Here is a 20,795-nt window from a genome sequence, read left to right on the forward strand (position 1 = left end):
CCCACAACCCTCCCGAGATCTCTGCGCTCCTCCAATTCTGGCCTCTTGCAAATTGCCGATATTAATTGCTCCACCATTGGCGGCCGTGCCTTCAGCTGCCTTGGCCCTAAACTCTGGAAATCCCTCCCTAAACATCTCCGCCTCGCTCTCCTCCTTCACGACGCTCCTTAAAACCCACTGCTTTGACCTGTCCTAATATACCCTTATGTGGCTTGGTGCCAGATTTTTGGTAATACTCCCGTGAAGCGCCTTGGGCCATTTTACTACGTTAAAAGCGCTATATGAATGCAAGTTGCTGTGACGTTAACATTGAAGTGTTTTAACTGCAGAGAAACGGTTGGAAAGCAGACGGTGAGCGTGGCGGTGACCCCCAACGGTTACGCCGATGCCGTGCACCGGGGCCGGTTCGTGATGCCCGAAGAGCGGCGGATGCCATTCGGGGACGTTCTGGACATCGTCGAGAAGAAACAGGAGGCGTACGGAGTGTTCTACGTGCAGAAGCAATGCTCGAACCTGACGGAGGAGTTCCCTCAGCTCCTGCAGGATGTGGACTCCCACATCCCGTGGATGAGTGAGGCACTAGGTATGGCCAGGGCTGAGTGAGGAGTGGCAATCACAGCTTCGCTTCCTTTGCATCAACATGTTAATCAGGGACTGGATGCCCGTGTATATTTCACAGTACTCGCAGCGTCTATCACAGAAAAAAAATGTTCCGTTTCTCTCTCTTCCCTCCCGACAAACCCCCCGCCACCTCCCCCCCCCCCCACCCCCCGACACCACTATATCCACGCCAGTTACCTTCTCCTGTCACAAAGGTGGTCACTGTTGCAGGGGTGCTCTTTAGCACACTGATGGTGAGACTCTCTAACACGCTGATGGTGAGACACTAACACACTGATGGTGAGACTCTCTCTAACACACTGATGGTGAGACACTCTAACACACTGATGGTGAGGCTCTCTAACCCATTGATGGTGAAACACTCTAACACACTGATGGTGTGACACTCTCTAACACACTGATGGTGAGACTCTCTAACACACTGATGGTGAGACTCTCTAACACACTGATGGTGAGACACTCTAACACACTGATGGTGAGACACTCTAACACACTGATGGTGAGACTCTAACACACTGATGGTGAGACTCTCTAACACACTGATGGGGAGACACTCTAACACACTGATGGGGAGACACCCTAACACACTGATGGTGAGACACTCTAACACACTGATGGTGAGACACCCTAACACACTGATGGTGAGACTCTCTAACACACTGATGGTGAGACACTCTAACACACTGATGGTGAGACTCTCTAACACACTGATGGTGAGACACTCTAACACACTGATGGTGAGACTCTAACACACTGATGGTGAGACTCTCTAACACACTGATGGGGAGACACTCTAACACACTGATGGTGAGACACCCTAACACACTGATGGTGAGACTCTCTAACACACTGATGGTGAGACACTCTAACACACTGATGGTGAGACACTCTAACACACTGATGGTGAGGCTCTCTAACACACTGATGGTGAGACACACTCTTAACACACTGATGGTGAGACTCTCTAACACACTGATGGTGAAACACTAACACACTGATGGTGAGACTCTCTAACACACTGATGGTGAGACTCTCTAACACACTGATGGTGAAACACTAACACACTGATGGTGAGACTCTCTAACACACTGATGGTGAGACTCTCTAACACGCTGATGGTGAGACTCTCTAACACACTGATGGTGAGACACTCTTAACACACTGATGGTGAGACACTCTAACACACTGATGCTGAGACACTCTAACACGCTGATGGTGAGACTCTCTAACATGCTGATGGTGAGACACTCTAACACACTGATGGTGAGACTCTGTCTAACAGACTGCTAGGAACAGGAGGAGGCCATTCAGCCCCTCGAGCCTGTTCCGCCATTCTTTTAGATCATGACTCATCTGTGACCTAACTTCATATCCGTTAATAGCTTTGGTTAACAAAAATCTATCAATCTGGGATTTATAATAGATGTGGTAGCTGTGTGCCCTCTTCAGGCGGCTGCCTAGACCGTCCATTCAGAGGGACCCCAGCAAAATGGAGGCGACCACAGCCACTGACAGTGGTGGGGGAGCGGAGCGCCCTCTTTCGCCGAGCTGGAGGCCTCAGAGTTCAGCCCGCTCTCTATTGACAGGCCAATGGGGAGCCGCTCTGTAACAGCCTGGGTTCTACTATTTCCTGCACGATTCATGTGTTTTTCTCTCCGCTTGTTTTAGGGAAGGCGCCTGATGCAGTAAATTTCTGGCTGGGGGAGTCGGCTGCCGTAACCTCCTGTAAGTAACCAGAACCTGCTACTCGTGTGGAAATCAGGTGGTGGAGGAGGGAGGAGCGGCGCCCTGTACAAGTGGCCTATGAAAGGGAGCTGGCCTTTGGTTGTTGGGTTGAGCTTTGGTTTTGGGAGGGATTGTCGGGAGCAGCTGCTGTGAGGATCCCGAGCCGGACAGTGAGCACTTTTCCATTGAGCAAGTGTCGTTGATGATGAACCTTTCTCCCATTATTGATGGCACACTTAAATATAAAGCCCTCGACCACCAGAGACTTAATTCCACTGTGGACCCAGAGTTTGGTGGGTCTTGATTTGCCAGTGTAATCCACGCAGCTGGCTCTGTACCTGCACGCTTGTATTGCTGCACGCTAGTAACACACAATGAGCTCTGCCTTGGTCTCCTGGCTGATCCTGCTGCCTCGTGACGTGCAGTCGCACTCCCAACCTGTGGTGTGCAGTAACTCGTCACCGTGTTGGTATGTCATGAGCTCGGTGCACTCAACTTTCTGAATTGTCCTCCTACGAGTCTACAGACAGACTAGAAATAGATTTCAATATCAATCACGAGAGTTGGTGCACAGACCGTGGGTCCTGTCTGTGTGTCAGTTTCTCAGGACCTGATCGCAGAATACCTGTGGATTGGTTTAACCTCTGGAGATATAAGGGGTCATTTTCCAGGTATATGTTTTATGGCAAGGAGGCTCACCCACCAACGGTGCAAACTGGATTAACAGACGCGCAGCCCATGATTCTCCGTACACATAAACCAGTGGATGGAAAATCGTAGTCGGTGTGCTCACAACTTCCTGATACGCGGGGCTGGTGGGCTCGGGTCCCTATCAGCAACATCTATGTAAAGGATCAGGGCCTAGAAATTCGGTTGTTTGCGCCAGCGGTTAGCGCCTTAAGAGACCGAGAATTGGGGCGTTGCCTAATGTTGGGGCGGGCACAATGAAGATAGCGACAACTCCCATATTGACTATACATTTAACGCCTGCGCTAAGTGTTTGCGCGCGCCCGCGAGCGCAAGCACATAATGACGTAATTTCATCGTGCAACGCCTTTTAGGGGCGCCTGAGCGGATATTGGGTGGCGCCCGGAGCCTTAACGCCTAGCGCTATTAGTGACAGTTCGAGGGAGCGTTAGCAGGCCCTTCTCGGAGTCGGGGGCGCTATTTAAAGGGGACAACTCTAGTATAGAAGCTTCAGCCACTTGGCCTGTTCATTGCGATCATTGGTGGAGAGAGTTGGGGAGCTACTGTGGAGCAGAGTTTTGGGATTTTAGCATTAGAGTACTTGGGACCCTCAAACCTGTCCGGAGCAGTTGGAGCACTAGACCTAACAGCCTTCTGACCAACTGGCATCGGAATGGGAGATGCTTTGGAGGGCGACGGGCTCCTGGCCGAACACTATGAAGGGGCAGAAAGACGGCGGGAGAGAGGGCCGGGATTGGCCAGAAGGAGGAAGGGCAATGGAGGTTGCCCAATCCAAGGGTATGCTGCGAGGGTCTTTAGGGTCATACCTTGACATGTCGGAGGAGCAGTGTGTGCGAAGGCTCCGAATCGGGATGGACGTTGTTACTGAGCTGTGCCACCTGCTTACTGAGGATCTGCAGCCGCGTCAACGGTGCATGACCTCTCTGTCGGTGGCCGCTAAACTGACTGTTGGCCTCAATTTTTATGGCAACGGATCCTTTCAGTGAGCCATTGGGGACATCGCGAATATCTCTCAGGCTGCAGTCCACTGCTGCATCCGGCAAGTTACAGCTGCCCTTTATAGGCGAAGGCGTCAATTCATCACCTTCCCTTTGACCCTGGAGAAGCAGGCGGAGGAGGAGGAGGAGGAGCATGCGGACGAGGAGGAGGAGGAGGAGCAGGAGGAGGAAGATGGAAGGGCTCCTGAAAGTGGAAGGGCCATCCGTCACTGGCTCATGAGGAGTCGTCTCGAGGCCCCTCTGGCGGAATGATGAGTGTCTTAACTGCTGCGCACTTTGGATGTTTGAAAGCATCTGAAGGCCAGCATCACTGTAATTATTCACGTACACCTTAGCACATTTAAACTTCTCTTTATTGTCACAAAAGTCTTTCATTACAGCAAAACAACGTCATGTCAACAGAAACCATAACAAACAAAATAACACTAAACTCTTCGGCAAAGCCGCCAAACTGAACAAACTTTTTCCAACAATTCCAACAGGTGAGGGTCTCCTTGAGTTTGGCCAAAGAAACGTCTCAGGACCTCCCTCTACTGCTGGCCCCTTGATGGAGAACGACTTCTCTTTCGCGCTCGGCCCCTTCCCTCCCTGCTGCTCCTACGTAATTGAACCCCAGTGGCGGGGTGAAGGCTGGGGGACGCCTGCTGACTGGAAGCGCAGAAGCCCGAGGGACGGCCTGGCCGACCTCTGGGCTTGGAGGGTGCGGACGCAGGATGCTTGATCTGAGCATGGCTGGAAGCAGTGTGCACTGCAGGTGGTGGCAGCTGCACTGCAGACGTGCCAGCGCTGGCATGTGGAATGGTCACCTGCCGAGAGAGGACACCTGCACCATGGTCGGACGACACACTGGCTCTCTGAGGGGACTGGCTCGGCTCATCCGCCACAATCGCATGCTCCACTGATTCCTGGCCTTGTATGGGACTGGAAGGGCCCGGGCTGATCCTAGCTGATGCAGATAGGGTGGCTGCAGTGAGAGTTCGCGTTGCCTCAATCTGGGTGTGGACGAGGCCGGCAAGTGACTGCGTGGCAGCAGTGAGGACCTGTGAACCAGGTGCCAGTGCTTCGGAGAAGCCCTGGACAGTTCTTTCCATTGCTTCGGACAAGGCCGGTGCTGACCACGCCACTGCCTCGGAGAAGCCCTGGACAGACCTTTCCAGGGATTGTCCAAAGCCCTGAACAGTCCTTTCCATAGCGGCCTCGAAGCCCTGGACAGTCCTCTCCATTGTTGGTGCAAAGCCCTCGACAGACCTCTCCATTGTTGCCCCGAAGCCCTGGAGAGTCCTGTCCATTGTTGCCCCGAAGCCCTGGAGAGTCCTGTCCATTGTTGCCCCGAAGCCCTGGAGAGTCCTCTCCATTGTTGCCCCGAAGTCCAACACACTCTTTGCCAGTGAATCTATTGACTGAGGCATCCTCCCCACTGCAGCCATCAGCTCAGTGTGCCTGAGCCGGGCCTGGGTGCTCATTTCAGCCAGGCGACGCACCTCCTCTGCACTCTGTGCAGCAGTCATCACTACCTGCCTTGCCCTCCGGGGAAACGGTGGCCGAACTTGCCTACCCCCCTTGCGTTGCTGCATGCCGCTTGGTCCGGCAACTGCCTGATCATCAGAGCACCCCCCCCCCTCCCCTCCAGGGAACTACTATCCCCAGTCTGTACATGTGTATGTTCCTCTGAGATTGGAGCAGATGGTCTGGCTTCCTCCTGATCCTCAACTCCGGAGGCACTGGCACTGGCAGCTTCAGGGCGTGGAGCCCCAGTTGGTGATGCATCTGAAAGCAGGGAGGTGGAAGAGTGGCTTTAGCAAAAGGACAGGTTGGCGGAAAGGTATGGCAGATTGCGGCACACTGAGGAAGCATGCTGGCGGGGGGACCAAGTGGAAGGAGACAGTTGCAAAAGGTGATAGCCTTACCCTCGCTGTCAAGAATGGGGTCGGCAGCTGCAGTGGTTACAGGACCAGACAGACGTCCTCCCAAGAATCTGGTGCACTCCTCGAGGTCCATGAGAGTGACCACTTGTGGAGGTCCGCCACCGGTTCGACGCTGCTCCCTCCACATCGTTGCCAGCTTGGACTGCAGGGGAAAGAAGGGGAAGTTCTGTAACATGATGCCTTGAGAGATCATCTGGAGACCCCCATGGTGCAAGAGCCCTTACATGATGCCTTGAGATATCATCTCATGTCCCCCATGGTGCAAGAGCCCTTACATGATGCCTTGAGAGATCATCTGGAGACCCCCATGGTGCAAGAGCCCTTACATGATGCCTTGAGATATCATCTCATGTCCCCCATGGTGCAAGAGCCCTTACATGTGGCCTTGAGAGAAATGTCCATGTGTGTGCCCAGAAAGGGCCATGGGTGCTTGCTGACAGATGGCCATTGGGGCATCATGGCAACAGTGTCCTCGAAGTTAGGTGCAGATGGAGGGAATCAGATTTTGCATAACCAACACTCACCCTAACGACCCGAGTGAGGTCGTTGAATTTCTTCCTGCACTGAACAGGGGTCCTGGTCGCCAAGCAGTTGGAGTTGACCCTCTGAGAAACCTCCCTCCAAGATCGCCGGTAAGCCTTTTGATTCAGCCTCTTGCCATTGTCAGGATACAGAACATCTTGACGGCGCTCAACTGCAGACACCAAGTGGTCCAGGGCCTCAGTGCTGAAGTGCTCTGCTCTCTGTCTCACCTTCTCCATCCTCACCAAGTTTGTTGCGCCAGAGAAGGGCGAGCGCCGATTCTGAGGACTACAGGGCGTTGAGTGTAGCAGCTCAGGCTGACTGACCCACCCCTTTAAGAGCCGGCCGGCGCCTGGAAGTCTCGTGGTTTCCGGTAATTGAGATCACCTGCGCTGCGCCCGTCCGCGACGAAATTGGGTAGCGCCTGAACTTTTGCGCCTTAGGAGCCCCGTGCAACGTCTGAGTTAGCGCCTCAATCCCCTTTGGGGGCGATGCAACCCAATATCTCGCCAGGCAGCGATAAGTTTCGTCTGGCTATAAACTTTGCGCAGCGCCAGTTCTAACGCCTCAAGCGGGGCTATACCCAATTTCTAGGCCCAGGTCTCTAATCACTATCACATGGTACTGGCTGGGAGGGTTGTTGAGTGACAGTGTGAGGGAGCTGGATTAACATCAGTAGAGATACAGTCAGTAACACAGGGTGCTGGGGAGGGGTTACTGAGCGACAGTGTGAGGGAGCGGGATTAACATCAGTAGAGATACAGTCAGTGACATAGGGTGTGTGTGTGGAGTTTGCACATTCTCCCCGTGTTTGCGTGGGTTTCCTCCGGGTGCTCCGGTTTCCTCCCACAGTCCAAAGATGTGCGGGTTAGGTTGATTGGCCATGATAAAAATTGACCTTTAGTGTTAGGGGGGATTAAATACGTGGGGTTATGGGGATAGGGTTTGGGTGGGATGGCTGTCGGTGTAGGGACCGGGTGCTAGGGTTTGGATGATCAGCCATGATCTCGTTGAATGGCGGAGCAGGCTCGAAGGGCCGAATGGCCTACTCCTGCTCCTATCTTCTGTGTTTCTATGTGCTGGGGGAGGGGTTACTGAGTGACTGTGAGGGAGCGGGATTAACATCAGTAGAGATACAGTCAGTAACACAGGGTGCTGGGAGAGGGGTTACTGAGTGACAGTGTGAGGGAGCTGGATTAACATTAGTAGAGATACAGTCAGTAACACAGGGTGCTGGGGGTGGGGTTACTGAGTGACAGTGTGAGGGAGCGGGATTAACATCAGTAGAGATACAGTCAGTAACACGGTGCTGGAGGAGGGGTTACTGAAAGACAGTGTGAGGGAGCTGGATTAACATCAGTAGAGATACAGTCAGTAACGGTGCTGGGGAGGGGTTACTGAGTGACAGTGTGAGGGAGCTGGATTAACATCAGTAGAGATACAGTCAGTAACGGTGCTGGGGGTGGGGTTTCTGAGCGAGAGTGTGAGGGAGCTGGATTAACATCAGTAGAGGTACAGTCAGTAACACAGGGTGCTGGGGGAGTGATTACTGAGCGACAGTGTGAGGGAGCTGGATTAACATCAGTAGAGATACAGTCAGTAACACAGGGCACTGGGGGAGGGGTTACTGAGTGACTGTGGGTGCTATATTAACATCAGTAGAGATACAGTCAGTAACACAGGGTGCTGGGGGAGTGATTACTGAGCGACAGTGTGAGGGAGCTGGATTAACATCAGTAGAGATACAGTCAGTAACACAGGATGCTGGTGGAGTGATTACTGAGCGACTGAGGGAGCTGGATTAACATCAGTAGAGATACAGTCAGTAACACAGGGTGCTGGGGGGGTGATTACTGAGCGACAGTGTGAGGGAGCTGGATTAACATCAGTAGAGATACAGTCAGTAACACAGGGTGCTGGGGGAGGGGTTACTGAGTGACAGTGTGAGGGAGCTGGATTAACATCAGTAGAGATACAGTCAGTAACACAGGGTGCTGGGGGAGTGATTACTGAGCGACAGTGTGAGGGAGCTGGATTAACATTAGTAGAGATACAGTCAGTAACATAGGGTGCTGGGGGAGGGGTTACTGAGTGACAGTGTGAGGGAGCTGGATTAACATCAGTAGAGATACAGTCAGTAACACAGACTGGAGGGATGTCTTACTGTATAAGAGTAAAGACGCCTTACTGCAATTATATAGGGCCCTGGTGAGACCACACCTGGAGTATTGTGTACAGTTTTGGTCTCCTTACCTAAGGAAGGATATACTTGCCATTGAGGGAGTGCAACGAAGGTTCACCAGACTGGTTCCTGGGATGGGGGATTGTCCTATGAGCAGAGATTGAGTAGACTAGGCCTACATTCTCTGGAGTTTAGAAGAATGAGAGGTGATCTCATTGAAACAAACAAAATTCTTACAGGGCTTGACAGGGTAGATGCAGGGAGGATGTTTCCCCTGGCTGGGGAGTCTAGAACCAGGGGTCACAGTCTCAGAATAAGGGGACTGAGATGAGGAGAAATTTCTTCACTCAGAGGGTTGTGAATCTTTGGAATTCTCTACCCCAGAGGGCTGTGGAGGCTCAGCCGTTGAGTATATTCAAGACTGCCTGAGCCTGATCCAGACTGTTCACAACCTTGGTGTCATATTTGACCCTGAGATGAGTTTATGACCACTTATCCGCTCCATCACCAAGACCGCCTACATCCATTTCTGTAACATCGCCCGACTCCGCCCCTGCCTCAGCTTATCTGCTGCTGAAACCCTCATCCATGTCATTGTTACCTCGATTGCAATGCTCTCCTGACCAGTCTCCCATCTTTCACCCTACATAAACTTAAGCTCATCCAAAACTCGGCTGCCCATATCCTAACCCGCACCAAGTCCCGTTCACCCATCACCCCTGAGCTGGCTGACCTTGATTGGCACCCGGGCCAATTTTAAAATTCTCATCTTTGTTTTCAAATCCCTCCATGGCCTCGCCCATCCATATCTCTGTAATCTCCTCCAGCCCTACAAGCCTTCGAGATCTCTGCGCTCCTCCAATTCTGGCCTCTTGCGCATCTCCGATTTCCATCGCTCCACCATTGGCAGCCGTGCCTTCAGCTGCCTAGGCCCTAAGCTCTGGAATTCCCTCCCTAAATCTCCCTCTCATTCCTTTAAGCTGCTTAAAACTTACCTTTTTGTCCAAGCATTCGGCCAGTTGTCTTAATATCTCCTTATGTGACTCGGTGTCAAATTTTGTTTGATAACACTCCTGTGAAGCGTCTTGGGACGTTTCACTACGTTAAAGGCGCTCTATAAATGCAAGTTGTTGTTGCTTGTGCACAGGAAATGCATGACATCGGCACGATTTTCAGTATTATTAGAGATACATATATCTGAATATTGGGGATTAGAAAGTGAGCAAGCCTGGATAACTGGGTGTGTGTGTTCTCCGAGGTGGGCGAGTCAGTACTGTCTGTGCTGTAAACCCATTACTTGATTTGTCTGCACTGGATTTCCTGCACCTTTGAACTATTTTACTGACTCTTATTTCTAAATTTTATTTCAGTGCATAAAGATCACTATGAGAACCTGTACTGCGTGGTTTCTGGAGAGAAGCACTTTATCCTCCACCCTCCCACTGACAGACCCTTTATCCCATATGGTAGGTCAGGCCTTCCCAGCACTGTCCCTTACCTCTGAGCTTCTGTCCATCCTGGCTGGAAAGGCAGATTAATCTCAGCCCAGTTACTTGTGGGCCATTGTACAGAACAGGTCATTTATCCCATATGGTAGGTCAGGCCTTCCCAGCACTGTCCCTTACCTCTGAGCTTCTGTCCAGCCTGGCTGGAAAGGCAGATTAATCTCAGCCCAGTTACTTGTGGGCCATTGTACAGAACAGGTCATTTATCCCATATGGATTGCAGTCTCATTCCAAGAGGCCTTGACGATGACCAGTAAGGGAAATGGAAATAGATATGGAATGAACTTGGTCTGCATTGTTCCATCAGGCTCTCCCTGGTAAAGAAGTAGCACCGGTTAGAAGTTACTAAACCATTCCCACTGACCACCCAACTTCCCTTCCTGGCTCCCATGCTAGCTAACATTGTAAATGGTTCTCTCTCTCCTCAGGTACTGCCCCCTCCCTTTCAAACCCACTGTCATCACCTCCCTCCTCAAAAAACCCACCCTCGACCCATCTGTCCTTGCAAACTACCAACCCCACCTCCAACTTCCGTTTCCTCCCCAAAGTCCTAGAACAGCTTATTGCGTCCCAAATCCGTGCCCATCTTTCCTACGACTCCATAGTTCAATGTATCAATCAGGTTTCCGTCACTGCCACAGCACTGAAACGGCCCTAATCTAAATCACAAATGACATCTTTCACGACCTCTCTTCAGCCTTTAACACAGTCAACCACACCATCCTTCTCTAACACCTCTCCTTCATTGTCTAGCTCAGTGGGACTTCCATCGCTTAGTTCTACGTTTACCGATCCAATCGTGCATCTCCAGTAATGGCTTCTCTTCCTGCCTCCGTCCCTTTGCCTCCGGAGTACCCCAAGGATTTATCTTTGGCCCTCTCCTCTTCCTCATCTAAATGCTGCACGTTGGCAACAGCATCCGAAGATGTGGAGTCAAGTTCCATATCTATGCTAGCAACACACAGCTTTACCGCTCCACCATCTCTTGACCCCAGCACTGCCTCTGTGTTGTCAGACTGCTTGTCTGACATCCAGTCTTGGATGAGCTGTAATTTCTTCCAATTAAACATTGGAAGGACTGACAACAACGGATTTTGCCCCCACCACAGACTCCGTACCCTCACCACAATACCCTCTCGCGACACCATCTCAAGCTGAACCAGACTGTTCGCAATCTCAGTGTCCTTTTTGAACTCGAGCTAAGCTCTTGATCCCATATCCTCTCCATCACAAAGACCACCTACTTCCACCTCCATAACATCACCCGTCCCCACACCTGCCTCAGCCCATGTGCTGCTGAGACACTCATCCATGCCTTCGGCACCTCCAAATTTCTTCATGGCTTCGCCTCATTCTATCTCTGTAACCTTCTCCAGCCCTAGAACCCTATGAGAGCTCTGCGTTCCTCCAACTCTGGCCTCTTGTGTGTTCCCCCTCCCTTCTCTCTGCCAAATGGCAGATGTGGCTTCAGCCGTCTAGGCTCTACGCTATGGGATACCCTCTCTAAACTCCTCTGCCCCTCCACCTTTAAGACCCTCCTTAAAAACCCACTTCTTTGACCAAGCTTTTGGTCACTGCTCCTAATCTTATTCTTTGGATTGGTGTTTCCTTATTCCTCTGCACAGGGCCTGAGGATATTTTTCTACATTAAAGGCACTAAATGAATGAAATTTGTTGTTTTGCTTTCCTTTGAGCAGAGACAATTAGCTGCGGATTCTGTTGGTCAGGTCAAGACTGCTCCATCCTTAGCTGAGCAGTTAGGTGGGACCTGCTCCCAGTCACCAGGAAGTGCTGTTGCTGACCCAAACACCACAGTGTGCACAAGAACACTCTCTCCCACCAAATTCCTTTCCCCCTCTGTGGGCAGTTGCTGTCCTCCTCTCCTCTCAATAGTTCCTGCTCATGGCATGGCTGAAATCGGAAACTCAATAAAAGAGATGTGAGGAACAACCCACCATTCCGTAGTTTAAACTGGTATAAATACTGCGTATGGGGACGTCACGGGTGTCTTGCAGACTGAGCACTAATGTAACACTCTAAGACCCGGGCTAGTCACTGAATCTCAGGTCTATTGTTTCTGCAGAACTCTTCCAGCCTGCAGCGTACAAGGTGAACGAAGATGGTTCCTTCGATGTGATAGACGTGCAGAATGCAGAGAAGGTAAAGCACCTGTCACAAGGGCTGAAAATACTTTTTTATGAAAATGTGTGTATTTATGGAGAGGCTATTTTTCAGCTAGGGGTCCCTTTGTGTTATAACTTTAGCCCCCTATTCTTTGTCAGAACTTGCCTGACCCCCTGGCGCTGACAGAACACAGTGCCTGCTTCTAAGCTGTTGTCAATTCCCTTTGTAACTAGCGACCAGTACGTGCCAGAAATCAGCCATCGGTGATAATCCCCTATAATTTTTGCTCTCTCCTACTGAGAGTCTCTGCTCGGTAGCCTCTCTGTTCCATATTGTACAAACTGATTACTTGAGGTGGATTCAAACCTGCCTCTTTCCACTGCAGAACATTGAGCAAAATTAGCCATCTCACTCAGAGAGATCCCTAGAGTGCCTGGTGTTATTGTGAAATGTGTAATTTTTTTTAACATTTATTTAAAAGGTTCAGTTGCTGAGCCAAATTGGCAGATGAAATTTTTTTCAAAAAGCATTTTGAATGATTCAAACATCATGGCGAATAAAATGCTTAGGGGGTGAAATTGGGTGCCTTTGCGCCTCCCATTAGCGCCTCCGGGGCGATCTCCTTCGCCTGGAGATCGTGACGTCATCGCCGTGCACATCGCTCCAGTAGCGCCCCAAACCCGAAATTGACTTCTGCCCCCTGCAGCAGCGGCGGTCGAAAACACCGACAGCTGCAGGAGGCATGCATCGGGGTGGCCGGCTGCTTCAGGGGCGATGGTTAAAGGCGAGGTGGCCGAGGTAAGTGGAAAAAAAACTTACCTTTCTTCTTCTAGTTTTTTTCGCGGGTTCCTGCCCGCGATCGATCAGCCTGGCACTCTGCTTGAGTGCCGGGCTGATCGCGCGGGATCGTGGCTGCCTTGGTGGTCCAGGTAGGTACATTTTAAATTGCAGAGCCTGCAGCGATGGCCTTTCCCTTTAACGGAGGGAAGGAGCCTTTGAACGTGCAGTGTTGCTGAAGTCTCCACCCCGCCCCGCCCCGCCCCACCCTCCGACATTAGCACCCTAAGAAGGAAGTGAAGCACTTGATTTAGCACTCCACTTCCCTCTTTGGCCGCTTAAACTCAATTTCGTGGTCATCGGCGCTAATGTTAGCGCCCCAAAATGGTCGATACTGAATTTTTCCCCCTTAGAACTTTAGAAAGGGCTTTCGCATTATAAAAGTTTACATCGGGATTTTCAGTGCTAAATGTTAACATAAGAAGTGTGACTGAAAATCGTGACAAGAAATAAGGTTTATGAACAGGATGTGCACACTATGCTGTAGATTATATATATAATGCAAACTGTAATAATAAGAATCAAAGCAGTCCTATCTGGACAAGTCCAATTTATTTTTATTCTTGTACATTACTTCTCACATTTTTTTGTTTTATTAAAAACAGAGGAACCTACAACCTTAATGGTGTGTTTAGACCACAGTGAGCTAGGCAGTAATTTGAAAGGTTGCATATAGGCAAAATTACACAGGATAATTAGCCCAACTTTATAATATTTGTTTGTTTAAAAAAAATTATTTTGCAAAAAACATTTTCTGTGTCTCATTCTAACCCGGTCAAGAGGGAAAGCTGGCACTTTGCTCCCAGGCTCAGCTGTCACTGCTCGCTACAGGGCATCCAGCAAATGCAGGAAAGGTGACCAGTGTGTCCCAGAGGAAGCACCTGGCTCCCACTTGGAAGTCGTACTCCATGATGACGTGGCTGAGACTGGGAGTACCATGTGGCAAATTACAGGCTCAAACTGGTATCCTAACAGTCAATGCACACTGCACTCAAAACTCCAAAGCATTGTGCCATTGAGCTGAAGATGCAGCTTCTCCTATGGGCCTTGTGGGTGATTGCAGCACCTGGTTTAGGAATAGGCAATAACGACTATAATGCTCTTGGTTTGTGCTGGGATGGCTGAGCTGAGTCAGGATAGCAGCATGGATACTACAATTGATTTCACCTACCCAAAGCTAGAGATTGTAAAAGTTAGCCAGGGTTCCTGCTCCTGATCACTATTCAGTGCCTCATGCTGGCAAGTGTGCGTGTTATACATGTTGGGCAAGCACAGGATTGGACTAAGCTGCGATGCCTCCCATGGTAGAATTTACTGCTGACACTCACAGTCCAAGTTCACAGATGAAGAATGGCTACTCGGGTGAGGTACTACAAGCCTGTTGGTGTGCACATAAATGTACCTCAGCATGAGTTGGTGCCTTCAGGAGAAGAAGTAAAGGTATGCACTGATACTGGAGAGAGCTGAATTAACAGCTGTAATGATAAAAGTCGCTGAAGCAACCCCGGGTATACCTCAAAGCCTCCTTGAAAAAGTGTAACATCCCCATCGACACCTGGGAATCCCTGGCCCAAGACCGCACAAAGTGGAGGAAAAGCATCAGGGAAGGCGCCGAACACCTCGAGTCGTTTCGCCGGGAGCAAGCGGAAGCCAAGCGCAGGCAGCGCAAGGAGCGCACGTCAACCCAAGCACCCCACCCACCCGCCCCTTCAACCATCGTCTGCCCCACCTGTGACAGAGACTGTAGGTCCTGCATTGGACTCATCAGTCACCTGAGAACCCATTTTTAATGTGGAAGCAAGTCATCCTCGGTTCCGAGGGACTGCCTAAGAAGAGAAGAAGATATCTATACTGACAGCTTCTCTCCTCTACATTACTGGGCTTGGAAACCTAAGCCAGAACCACCTTCTCCAGGGATACCATGTGCCAAAAAGGCCAAGCTCTCTAGGCTTACTACCTACCCCAGGCCCAATCAGTTAGTTCCTGTTCCATTATGAGGAGTCATATAGTCCAAAGTGACTGTGGCCTTGACAGCGGGCTTTGGCACTTTATCTATGTTCCTCAAAACAAAAACCATGTCACCTGAGATAGCTGTGGGCACTGTGCTTTACTCCTTCCCTTCATTTATATCCCAGCTTCAATTACAGCTGCTCAACAGTTTCAGGTTAGTGTGATAAATAATTAAAGACTCCTCTCACCCATACAAAGATACAGTATTTATTATGGGTATACGTTCAAGCCCGTCTCCACAAATCAAGAGCTAATGTTCAAGGATTATTAAGGAGTTCATTACCCAAGACTCCATTTGATAGTTTAGCTCCTTGTTCTTTAGAGATGGCATCCTTATCACAGATATGTAGATTGGGCACAGGCTGTAGCAACCAACAACACAATAGAAGTGTGTCGGGAATTAGCTAAAAAGCAAAGAAAAAGTGGTTGAGAACCATTTTTTGGTTCCCATTCACCAACTCTATCAGGCCTAAATGCTTTTGAGTGAATTAAGAATATAATAACATAAAAAATAGGAGCTGGAGTAGGTCATTCGGCCCTTCGAGCCTGCTCTGCCATTCAATAAGATCATGGCTGATCTTTTACCTCATCTCCACTTTCCTGCACTATTCCCATATCCCTTGATTCCCTTAGTATCCAAAATTCTATCGATCTTGGTCTTGAATACACTTAGCGACTGAGCCTCCACAGCCCTCTGGGGTTGAAAATTCCAAAGATTCACCACCCTCTGAGTGAAGAAATTTCTCCTCATCTCAGTCCTAAATGGCCGACCCCTTATTCCCACATAATCGCAACAGAGATTAGATGCTGTCAAAGCCTTATGTTCAAAATATAATAATGAGGCTTTAACAAAACTGACCCTCTAGCCACTGATTGTAGTTACTTCCCAAAGAACTGTCCTACAGCAAGAGGACAGTGCATCAGAGCCAAGAATTGTTCACTAGTTGCACTAACATAAACCCATATACAGAGCTGAGAGTCTTATTGTCATGGTCACTGGCACTGCATACACAACCCTTTGTCATTCACTCCCATCATATAGAATCCCAATTGTTCAAATTTCTTCCCATTCAACCTTTCTACCTCATTCTTAAATTGAAATCTATAATCCCCCATCACAGTGTCGAACTACCTCTTAAATGAGTCCAAAGTTTTCCCCTCCACTACCCTACCCAGTCACTCCCAATTTTAGAAATTGAATGGACTTCTTCCCATTCGCTCCTTTGTACAGAATCCCAATGGACCAAACCTTTCCCCAGTCATTATTCTTATACAGAATTTCAATGGACCACGCCCCGTCCCATTCATTCTGCGATTCTATAATGCTAATGAACACCTCCTCATTCACTTCCATTCAGGAGAATTCCAATGGAACAAACACTTTCCATTCATTCATTTTTATTTGAAATAGACTCTTGTTTAGTGCTCTGTGTTTAGAGTGAGTTGTTGACTGATCGAATGGGCTGGGATAAACTGATTTGCTGGTCTGTTATCTGCAGCAGTAGAAACCCTCACCAAATTTAATTGCAAACAATTTCCCTGTGCTTTTCCCGTGTGTTTGCCCTTCATTTTCTCCTCTTCTATCCAGAAGGCTCTGACTCTTGCTGGCTTGCTTCCACAGGCACCACCTCATGCCCAAGGGGTCTTACTTATCAAGCATGAGGTCAGCACACCTGAATTTGAAACCTGGCCTCACCTGATGCCCACTTTCCAGCAGAGATCACTGAATGACGACCAAGTGTGGGAGCTCTGGTTTATTTTTGTGCTTCTCCAGGGGCACAGATGCCAACTGAAATCAACTAATTCAGCACAGACCAGGAATTACACCTGGGACCTTCTGGCCAGTATAGGTTAGTAATCCACCAGGTTGCACCTTAAGCTAGCAGTATACAGCCTCTGGATTTTATAGGAATTTAATGGTGTCTATTTTCCAATGTGTCGTTGACATGAACCCCTGATATTTATTCTCACTGTAATATCAACTGGGGTTTGGGCCCCACTCCAGCACGTAATTTAAGCTGACACTCCAATGCAGTAGTGAGGGAGTGCTGCATTGTCTGAGGTGCTGCACTTCAAAGACATTTTAAACTGAGGCCCCCCACGTCTGCCTACTCTGGTGGGCATGAAAGGTTCCATAATACCATTTGAAGAAGAGCAGTGTGTTCTGGCGTCCTCCCTCAACCAACATGACCAAAAAGAGATGAACTGATTGCGCATTTTAATATTGTTAGTGGTATTTTGGTGCATAGTGGCTACCACATTTACCTATAGAACAGCGAATGCATGTCAAAACACAGTCAATTGTTGCATGAAACACTTTGAGAGACATGATAAGGCAAGTATGACTGATCTTCAAGTGGCAGCCTGACACATTAAAAATGGCATATACACTGGTTTTATATAACTAACGGCCTCTTTCCTCTCTCCCCAAAACCAGGTACCATGGATTCCACTTGACCCCCTGAACCCTGACCTCAGTCGTTACCCTGAATATTCTCATGCAAGACCTCTCCACTGCACAGTGAAAGCAGGCGAGATGCTGTACCTCCCCTCTCTGTGGTTCCACCATGTCCGGCAGTCGCATGGCTGCATTGCAGGTATATATTATTAATGTGATCTTTCACACATGTAAAAGGTAGATGCCAGGCATTGATCCACAGTGAGTTAATGAACACTGCGTAGGATGCCACAAAAAGGAGCTGTGTATACTGAACAGTGTGCTATACAGGGAGAGCTGTGTGTACTGAACAGTGTGTTACACGGAGAGCTGTGTGTACTGAACAGTGTTACACAGAGAGCTGTGTCTACTGAACAGTGTGTTACACAGAGAGAGCTGTGTGTACTGAACAGTGTGTTACACAGAGAGAGCTGTGTGTACTGAACAGTGTGCTACACAGAGAGAGCTGTGTGTACTGAACAGTGTGTTACACAGAGAGAGCTGTGTGTACTGAACAGTGTGTGTTGCGTATGTACCTTTAAGAGAATAACTGGTCTCAGACTGCAGTACCGGCAGTGACCACCCCTGTATAAAAGGCGCGAGAGAGCCTCTGTTTGTTAGTTTTTCACTATTGACTTCCACCAGTAAAGACTTGTTTGTTTTCACTCCTGCTGGTCCGTGTCTCAATCATTCACGGACTTAACACTGGTGACGAGTAAGAAACGAACTTACCTGCAACTCGGCAGCACCTCAGACGACGTTGTTGAAGGTCGGAGCCAGAAGAAAGAGAAAAAAAAAGAGTCCAAAGAAACTCGAGAAATGGGCGTCGACCGTCAATCATCGGTTTGAAAACTTGCAGGAGAGACTTTCCAGAGCCAGGCTGGGTTCCTCGGTCTGTGGTTTCCCAGCTAATCGGGCTGGTGGCAGGTAGTGCTCTGATCCTTCCTGGGCTGCGGCGGGCTGAAGCTCGATCGGGTGGCTTTTCAACGGGGCCGGGCAGCGAGTCGGGAAGCTAAGAGAGAGAGAGAGGCTGGAGCACACAGGGCGCGGCCGGTGCTTCGAAGCCGGGCAGCGTTCGGACCTAAGAAGAGGGAGGGAAGTGTCCCAGAGGGTCCGCTCCACGACGGGAAAATAATAAAAGAAAAAGAATCAATATTTAACGCACAAGAAACCGTGGAAAGCAGCGCTAACAACAGCGGGGAAGAAGGCAAAGCGCGGGAGGTGCCATTTTGTTAAATCGGGGAAGAAGGCAAAACGCGGGAGGCGCCATTTTAGATTTGCAAGATGCCGATGACTGGCTGTATCACTGCTTTTGATAATACATTAGAGGGGCGGCACGGTGGCATAGTGGTTAGCACTGTTGCCTCACAGCGCCAGGAACCCAGGTTCGAATCTGGCCTTGGGTGACTGCCTGTGTGGAGTTTGCACATTCTCCCCGTGTTTGCGTGGGTTTCCTCCGGGTGCTCCGGTTTCCTCCCACAGTCCAAAGATGTGCGGGTTAGGTTGATTGGCTATGATAAATTGACTCTTAGTGTTAGGGGGATTAAATACATGGGGTTACGGGGATCGGGTGGGATATGTGTCGGTGCAGGCTCGATGGGCCGAATGGCGTCTGCACTGTGGGGTTTCTGTGATTCTGTGACTGGACCACGTATGTGGAAAGAGTCGAGGTATATTTCGAGGCAAACTAAATAGCGGAGGGGAAAAAGGCATCGATATTGCTAAACTTAATGGGCGCTAGAACGTACGGCCCTTTGCGGGACCTGATTACTCCAGCCAAACCGAAGGCGAAGAGTTTTAACGAAATTGTTGCTGTCCTACAGGAACACTTAAACCCTGCACCGCTGTTGATAGCAGAAAGATTTAAATTCCACAGGAGAACTCAGCACAAAGATAAGAGCAATGCTGAGTATCTTACGGAACTACGCAAGCTATCAAAGCACTGCCAGTTCGGAGCAGGACTGGCAGATACCCTACGGGACAAATTTGTCTGTGGACTCCTGAGTGAAGGAACACAGAAGAAGTTACTCTCAGGAAAAAGAGCTGACGCTGGATAAGGCTTTCAGCGTGGCAGTATCGTATGAAGCAGCAGCCAGGGGAGCTGCAGAAATTCAACAAAAACCACAGGAATACTGCACCCACGAAATGACACGGGGATTTGCAAAATGTTATCGCTGCGGCAGAACTAACCATGACCAGAAGGACTGCTGGTTCAAAGACAAAATATGCAGACAATGCGGGAAGATTGGACACATTGCACGAGTTTGCAGGTCTGGGAAGAAGACCAGCGACAACAAAAAGGCTACTAAGGAATCATACAAGAAAGTACAAAAGATGACGGACAGTAGTTCCAAAGACCAGATGAGCGATAGTGAATCCGGAAACAGGAGACTAAGCTGTCTCAAACTTCACAATGTAATCGCAAAAGAGGATCACCGAACCATTTGGGTCACCCTCACGATAGCAGGGTCCCAAGTTAAAATGGAATTGGATACAGGATCAGCGCTAACCGTCATGAATCGACGAGACTACGAGCGGCTATTTTCACACATACCCTTGAGGGAGACATCCATCGTCTTGACGATGTATACGGGGCAAAAAGTATACCCCAGAGGAAAAATAAGGGTGCCTGTCGAATACAATGGCAAGAAAATACGGAAATTGTATCTCTACATACTGCCAAATGGTGGACCACCGTTATTGGGACGGGAATGGATCAGGAAGATAAACTTAGATTGGCACTCCATTCATGCAATGACGGTGGACGGTAAAAAAGATGAAGACGTCACTCCTGGACGATTGTCAACAATCTTAGCTAACGCCAAAGAGGTATTTCAACAAGAACTGGGCACGCTTAAAGGCGTAACCGCCTCGATAAAAATAGAAGAGAATGCAGTTCCCAAGTTTTTCAAAGCAAGACCGGTACCATATGCAATTCGCCCAGCCGTCGAGGCAGAGCTGGAGAATCTGGAGAAGGCGGGCGTGTTGTCTAAGGTCGACTGGAGCGAGTGGGCGACACCCATCGTTCCTGTCATGAAGAAAACGTTAAGCAATAAGTCCGGAGAGCCAAGGAAGATTCGCATCTGTGGGGATTTCAAGGTGACGGTGAACCCAGTCCTTCACACAGTACAATATCCTCTTCCAAGGATAGAAGACATCTTCGCCTCACTGTCTGGAGGGAAGCGTTTTACAAAAATTGAC

At 49.5% G+C, this 20,795-nt stretch overlaps 1 protein-coding gene across 5 annotated transcripts in view; it reads left to right on the top strand.

The window, feature by feature from the left end:
• Nucleotides 1-20,795, top strand: part of jmjd7 (jumonji domain containing 7) — a 46,167-nt gene that overhangs the window by 10,313 nt on the left and 15,059 nt on the right. For 2 of the 5 annotated variants that reach the window (XR_015080318.1, XM_086003670.1), the window contains exons 3-7: nt 330-583; nt 2,290-2,346; nt 10,052-10,147; nt 12,270-12,346; nt 17,595-17,754. Coding sequence is in view for 4 of the 5 variants with exons in the window: in XM_086003670.1 (XP_085859796.1) it covers nt 330-583; nt 2,290-2,346; nt 10,052-10,147; nt 12,270-12,346; nt 17,595-17,754 (644 nt within the window). In the remaining variant the exon portion in view is untranslated. Of the gene's footprint in view, nt 1-329; nt 584-2,289; nt 2,347-10,051; nt 10,148-12,269; nt 12,347-16,778; nt 17,008-17,594; nt 17,755-20,795 lie in introns of those variants that run through there. The other 3 variants (XM_086003671.1, XM_086003672.1, XM_086003673.1) reach the window with 3 other exon arrangements.

The sequence above is a fragment of the Somniosus microcephalus genome, chromosome 12, assembly GCF_052327205.1.
Source record: "Somniosus microcephalus isolate GS21.2 chromosome 12, FLI_Smic_1.0, whole genome shotgun sequence".
Classification (NCBI taxonomy): Eukaryota; Metazoa; Chordata; class Chondrichthyes; order Squaliformes; family Somniosidae; genus Somniosus; species Somniosus microcephalus.